We start from the raw sequence: 7,314 nt of genomic DNA, 5'->3' as shown, positions 1-7,314 counted from the left end.
ATAGAATAGATAACATGGAAGGTTTTTTTCCCTGTGGCTCTGAAACCCTATTTATCCTCTCAGATTGTGCCTGCACATACTGTGCATCTTGTTTGCTGTTTGTGGGCCCAAATTGAAAAACAGTAATTAAGTAGCCTGGCTAAAGCATTGCGTTATTGCTATTGACAGTCTTGGAGCAGTGATAGAGAAAGTACTTTTTTCTGAGGAGAGTTTGATGTACTTGCTTTACAAGAAAAAGGCCAAAAAAAATCTATTATGTTATTGATTATTAAGACTTTAATCATCAGCTACGACTGAGCACTCATGTTTTGTGTGGGTTTTGTGTAGCAACATCTGATATCTGGCTAGATTATGACTGGAGGTTGGTTGTTGCTTTCTTTTCTTTCTCTCCCTCTCTTTCCCTCTTTTCACAAGCAGAGAGAAATTTGAGGGACTGAAATGTGTTAATGAGGCAAAACATTACTTGGTGATCTACTTAAATTATTATTAATTCTTATTTCTCACTATAAATGCAATCCTATTTTCTTGCATCCACATGAACATATTCCTCTTTAGAAAGAAAAACCGTTAAGCGTTATCAAAGGCTATTCCTCCTACTGAAATCCAATAAGCTTTATCATTGTGCCGTCTCCATTCCTTTTAATAAAAAATATTGTTTAATTGAAGTCATGTTGCTACTTCTGTGTAAATTGTTTTGGCTGTTATAGAAATTCATACTCGATCTCAGACTGCAGACTTAAAACTGTATGTTAACTGTTACCTAATTTGATGTTTGTACGTGCACTATTACTGTTGGACAGCTTCAGTCCTTGAAAAGGCTGTTAAAAATGTTTGTAAACAATACAGGGTAATAAATCTGGGCTATAGTCTTTCATACCAGATCAGCTGATCTGTCAACAGTTGGGGAGTCTGGTAAATCAGTTCAGCCACGTGAGCCAGGTTAATGCAAGGATTTCAAATACTTTGCTAGCCAGTGAAAACTGAGACAGAACTAGGTTACAGTACGATCATGTCAGCAGCTCCTCCAGAGTCCTGAGGATTTTGTAATAAAGAACAGCAGGACTGAAGTACAATTAGGGCATTTGCCTATGTCCTCAGACTGGTCCAAGCAGCATCTGTACTCCTAATGAACAGACACAGCCTTCTACCTAGTGATGGGAGTATTCTGAGGGTTCAGGCAGAAATTAACTTTTCCTCTGGAAATTTTATGTAAATACCATAGCACTTCTTCTATGCTAAAACACAAAACAAAATAAAACACACAAATCTGATTGTTTCATAGCAAAAATTTGCATCCAGGTATTCTAGCTTAACATATGTTCAGGGATATCACACATCTCTTTCCACAACATGCAGGCGGGTGGATATGGGCAAGCAGAGGCAGCTTCTCGGCTCTGGACAAGGCCTGTGGAGGAAGCACTTGGTGGCAGGACACTGGAGACAAAGGTTAAAAGGAAGAGACGAGACTGGAGAAAAATCCATGAGCCACGTGCTGAACGATGGCCAATGGGCAGCCTAGTAGGCCTGGAAGCAGTTAGAGCCAGCTGGGAGAGACTCAAGAGCACGTCAACACAGAAACCCCAGCACTCCCATCACCTGCTGGTACGACCAGGAAAGAAAGGCTCAGCTCCTTACCAGCCTCCATTTTTCTCTCCAAGGCCAACAGCACTAACAGCAGTCATGACTGGTGCACAGAGGTTTAATTTCTCAGTTGTTTTTCCAACATTGGCTTCTTAATCTTGCCCATCTTGAATTTTAAACAAAAGTTTCTGACTTCCATGCCACCACTGTGTAAGTTGCTCAACATATAGTTTTAATTGATAAATTTGCAAAAAATAACAGGAACTTTTTGGATAACTTGCAAACAGGGAGGCAGTTTTCTCTGCTTATTAATCTGTTACAAATCACTTCTAGCTGCTGCTACAAGAAATCCAGCTTGACTGATGAAAGTTCATATTTCACACCTTTTTTGGCAACACAGGAACAAGCCATAATTTTACTTATTAAATTCAAACTCTGTTGTAATTTTGTTATTCAGAAAGCTTTGCAGTTAATTAATCATTTGCAAAATTACTGGGCTGCTTTATTTTAAATCTAGCTAAGGAGTACCCAGAGGCTTTTTAAAAGTTGTGTGTTTTTTTTTTTTTTTCCATAGCACACTGTAGATTCAGATGACTACGTATTTACTAAGAATATTTTTTTAAAAATGCATTTGTCTCCCCCTCCAGGAATAAGCACACCTTCACAAGGACCCCATGCCTCAGTAAGCAGCACCCATGACTCGCCTCTTCCCTTGCACCTCCACGAAGGGTTTTTCACATGGAAAATAAAAAACGGGGTGCCTTCAGCTGTGTCAATAACTACCATCTCCGTCAGCACCAAGTAACGCTGCTCAGATACATCTCAACGTTGCTGGAAGTCACAGGAGAAGGAGCAGAGGCACAGGGCCATCACCCATGGGGAACTGAAAGAAAAGACCCGTGCAAATGCCAGCGCCAGCTGAGCCGCCCACTCGCCACTTCATGTGGTACCTAACCCAGCCCATGCCAGGCCAGGCAGTTTTACAACGTATTTTTGCCAGCTATGTGCAAAAAATGCCACACTGATGTTTGTATTGTCAATGCACTGGTTGCCACTGACAGGAGCAAACGTACTGTCACATGGATGTCTCCGTTGCTTGAGAGAACAAGCACTTTCTGCTTCTCCAGTTTCAAGCCTCTGACACAACAAATTGTTGTTTTGTATTTTTTTTTCCTTATTTTCTTTTAAATTAGCCTGATTTAATAAAGGATTTTGCTGGATTACTAAATGCAGTTGCATTTAGTGATAGCTATATTCCATTTTGTAATGTATTGTAATGTAAGTAGTTAAATATGTAACTAAGCATTTTAAAACATGAAACCATAAGAAGAAATTTAATTGCAGCAGAAAGACTCTTGCCTGCCTTCACACTGTATTTGTTTAACGTTGATTTCTCTACCCGTAGTAGTGAAATGCCACATCCACATTTAAAATCTGAAGCATTGACAAAATCTTCTGAGCACATAGAGCTGTTTTGGCAAAATAAAAGTGTGTCTGCCATGCTGCAGCTATGAAAATGAAACAGCTCATCAATTTACCAAAAATCTGCCTACAGACAAGGCGTTCTCCAGCCTTCAGGAAACTTGATGCTTTTCCCACGCAGGAAGAAATCCTCACCACGCTGAAATCAGTGAGAAACCTCCGCTGACTTCAATAGAGCCAACTGCTATGAGATTGACAGGGCTATCATTATGCTTTAAAATTATGCTTATGCACACGCATCCACAAATAGGAAAGGTAACAGCAGAAAGGCTTAATGCAACAGTTATTGGGGAAGTGAAAAATCCGGAAAGAATATGCTGCAGTTCGAGATTAACGTGTTACTCATGAAAAATCTAATTTTAATAGAAGGTCAAACCTTGAAAAAATTTTTTTCCTTAGCTTGTCAAAATCTCACATTTCTTCAGCTGTCAGAGCACTGTTAGAAATGGAGACAGAATCTGCTGATTAACTCTGAATTGTAGTTTCTCTGAGACTGAACCAGTATGTATTTTTAAATTACTCCTAAATGATTAATTACCCACTTAAAAGTATAAGCAAACCTTTGGCCTCGCAGCATCTCTATAAACTTTATATACTCTATATACTTTATTTCACAGTATAAAAACAAAAGGTTTCTGATACCTGTAATTACTTACCAAAATAAAGGACTTTTTGTGTGGCAATTATGTTTGTAAATGTTTTATTAAAAAAAAATATTTAATGCTATTAGTCAATACATGTGTAATAATACTTAATAAAGTATCACGTAGTAGTAGGTATTTTGGATTTAGGAATGTAATGGTTTTAACTAAATCATCAGAGCTCTGTTCCGCTCCAGTCTCTTCTAAATTGTCATTTTTTTCCCAGAATTTAAACCAACTCATTCTTTGTCAAGGTATGTCATCCTTAAGGCCTTGCAAACTTTTTAGTGATTGAACCAAAACAAAGAGAGAGCTCGGCTTTCTTGATCTGAAGACCATGTTGCTCTTGAGCTTAAAAAGGTGCCTGCGGCCTTCAAGCAGTTAGTGGCAAATCAGCAAGAAAGAAATCAGAGGAGAAGAAGGGGCACTTGGAAATCAAAACAGTAAAGTGCACAGTTACACTGTCCGAAATTGTATTAATCTGATCCAAAGAACTTACTGAACTGTGGATATTTAATACAATTTGGCTTGCATGGAACATACAATGACGATCGGACAGAAAGGATTTTCTTCTTCCTGAAGTCATCTACAAGATTTACTGAATTCAATTTTCAGGGGTAACATACTGCAGCTCTTTGGATATTGATTGGTTTCCTAAGTCCACAAGGAGATGGAGAAGGGGGGAAGGTGTGGAGGGTTGCAAGGTATCCTCATGCCTTCTCTGCTTTGTTTAGATGCCAGTACTCTCCAGTTCCCCATCCTCCAGCCCTAACGCAGCGTGCGACCTAGAAATCATAAAGAGTTTCTCTTTATTTGTGTACTGTTTTTGAGTCTGCTGGGATTGCTCCCCTGTTTGTTCTCTGCTGGTAGCCTTGAGGGGATCCGTCTTCTCAACTGGTTCCTCCTCACAGTCCTGGATTTTACTGGCTGGGGTGTTGGCAACTGACTCCAAGGAGGTGCCTGCCTCCTCCAGGTGGCTGTAGCCCTTATTGCTGCTGGAAGGCTCAGACTGGGAGCTCTGGGAGTCCGTCCTGGTGATGGCAGGAGGGGTTGAGGGGGGCGACCCCTCCACATCCAGAGATTTGGAGTAGCTAGAAGATGCCTTTACCAAGAGGCTGGAGTCCAGGCCCCTGCTGACAGCCGGAGACCGAGGTGGCTCAGGGAAAAGAGGACGCCTGGCATCAGGCAAGCAGCTGGTGCTCTGCCGCCTGAGAACCAGCTGGTGTCTCCTCGACCCACAGCCTCCCTTGACGTGGCTGCTGCTGAGGTCGGTCAGGCTCAGTTCAAACTCCCCCCTTGGGATCTCCCGGGCTCCTCGCTCACCAGGTGGCCTCCGCCAGTCTACCCCTCCGCCGCTCGGTGCCAAGGGCAGGAGGGTGAAGGCGCTCAGCGAAGAGCCGACGATGGAGCTGGCCGTGCTGTGCCGGCCCCAGCTCTCCGAGGGGCTGCAGGGTGGGCTGGCGGCAGCGTGGCCAGCAATGGCAGCACGCTCCCGGTAGATGCTGTACACAGCCTCGGCCAGGCTGGGTGGCTGCCGTGGGGTGCAGAAGGAGGAACGCCGCGGCGAGGACGCCAGGTCTGGCGGGGAAAGCGAGACACCCAGTCCTGGTGGCCAGGAACTCTTGGCCAGCATGGCTGCAGCACCAAGGCCGTCAGCACCAGGCTTTAGCTCCAAGCCCCGGGACTGCACGTAGTTGACAAAGCCGTTGAGAGGGGCTGAGGCTGGGGTGCCTCCGTCCTTGGTCCGCAGGCTGTGGGCATCGATGACGGTGGAGTAGAGGTCACGCAGGTTGATGATCTTGGTCTTCTTGTCACGGTTCTCGTGCAATACCGCATTGGCGCAGATGAAGAGGAAGATGCCGATACCCATGATGAGGGGGCCCAGCACCTTCAGCTTGTCTGAATGCAAGTAGCTTGAGAAAAGATGGAAAAGGAAACCCACCGAGGCCTGGGGGGACGAGGAAGTAGGGGGGGGACCGTGGGGACCCCTGGGGGGTAGCAGTGGTGGACGTGTTTGCTCTGGGGAGTGACTCTGGATGGATCCCTGCTTGTGCCCCTTCCTCGCTCTGGAGGTGGTTCTTGGAGGTGCCACCCTGCGGTGCCAGGTGCCAGCTCCCGCTGAAGCTGCCTTCTCTGTACACCTGGCTGGGCTTCGGCCAGTAGCCCACCACGGCCAAGGCGATGCCCACCAGCAATACCAGGATGCCACAGAGGGCGATGAGCCCCGAGAGAGAGCACAGCTTGAGCTTGCCTTTTACCACCACTACGTCGTTCTTGCGCTTCTTTTTCGCCTTGCGTTTGCGCTTGGGGACTTGGCTTTGGGGTCGCAAGGGGTCCTGTTTCCTAGCTGAGATCCTCAGGAGGCCTCCAGTGGCGATCATGGCTGGCTACCCAGAGCGCTACCCCCTACGGCCACTCCAGCTCCTGCAGTGAAAAGGGAGAAGAGGATGAGGACCAGGGGCAGCTCAAGAGGCATCCATTCACTGTTCTTCATTTGAACTCCTGCTAATTAAAACCCTAAACAAGGGGGACAGGGGTTAACACCCACAGGCCAATCTCCCTTGTCTGCACAGCTCCCATGTATGAGAAAGAGACACAGGCTGATTGACAGCATCAAAGCAGCCACGTGCCCCGCTACACTCTTGCCAAACAGCTAATTAATTTCTTTATGCTCCAGGTAAATGATAGAGGGAGTGGTATCTGCTGGTGTAAACAACAAAAAAAAGAAAGGTCTCGCTAGTCTCAGAAGGAGCTTGCAAAGCACCGGAGCTCAGAGGATGCTGAGCCCCGCTCCCTAACAGGGTCTGAGGTTACACTGCATGCTGCCTGTGGTTAGTGGTGTCACGCAGCATTCCAGAGGAAGGGGGAAATAAAAGCAGGAAGGCATTATATTGGATCTATAGATATAATTTGTTTCATTACACTACTTGCACACTACTGGGGGGAGGGTTAAACATGTTACTTGCCTTTCTCTTAAATGAGCAGGAAAGGAACGAACTGTGAAATGCACAAGGGAAACATTTGAACACTGGAAAGCAGTGCCCTCTGAAAGTTTCTTCCTAGCCATTTGCACTTGTCTGCAATATTGCAGAAATTCATCTCCCGCCTGCAGTCCAGAGGCACCCCTGGTTTGGGAACACGTGCAATGCTCCAGGTAACTGTTATGTAACGGTGGCGAATTCCCTCCCCCCCCACCCTCCCCGAAGGGGGAGATGGTGGCTGGCAGGTAAGAGATGGTATGTCAAATATTGTTAAAGGAGGAGTGAACCCTTGGAGAGTCACCTGGGGAAATGGCAACGACTGCTTGTAGGGAAACTGGCAGGGGATAAACACCGAGCAGTAATGGCTTGTGTTTTACTGGACCCTCAGAAGTCATTCCTCTGTTCCAGTGATCTGAGCGACAAAACGCAGCGGGCAGGAGCAATTCTTGCACTGCTGCGATTAATTTTGGAAGATATTCCTTCATGCTACTGAGGAGTGGGTTCCCCTCCCCCCTTTCCAAGCATCCAATTATTTTTTTCTTTGAGGGAGCAAAAGATGACAGCACCGAATATAATACGATTCACAAAGTTAAATTCATTGCACTGAAAGGCGATTAAGTAAGCACCTA

At 45.5% G+C, this 7,314-nt stretch overlaps 1 protein-coding gene across 1 annotated transcript; it reads right to left on the bottom strand.

Annotated features, from left to right (window-relative positions):
- Positions 1-4,434: 4,434 nt before the first annotated feature.
- On the bottom strand, positions 4,435-6,085 carry TMEM200C (transmembrane protein 200C). Its single transcript, XM_086609357.1, is given in 2 exon segments — positions 4,435-5,685; positions 5,687-6,085. Coding segments are annotated over 2 exon segments (1,650 nt in total).
- Positions 6,086-7,314: the final 1,229 nt, after the last annotated feature.

Source organism: Tauraco erythrolophus, chromosome 3 (assembly GCF_009769465.1).
Source record: "Tauraco erythrolophus isolate bTauEry1 chromosome 3, bTauEry1.pri, whole genome shotgun sequence".
Classification (NCBI taxonomy): domain Eukaryota; kingdom Metazoa; phylum Chordata; class Aves; order Musophagiformes; family Musophagidae; genus Tauraco; species Tauraco erythrolophus.
Note: the sequence above shows the minus strand (reverse complement) of the source record. Positions and strands in the feature narration are given on the sequence as shown.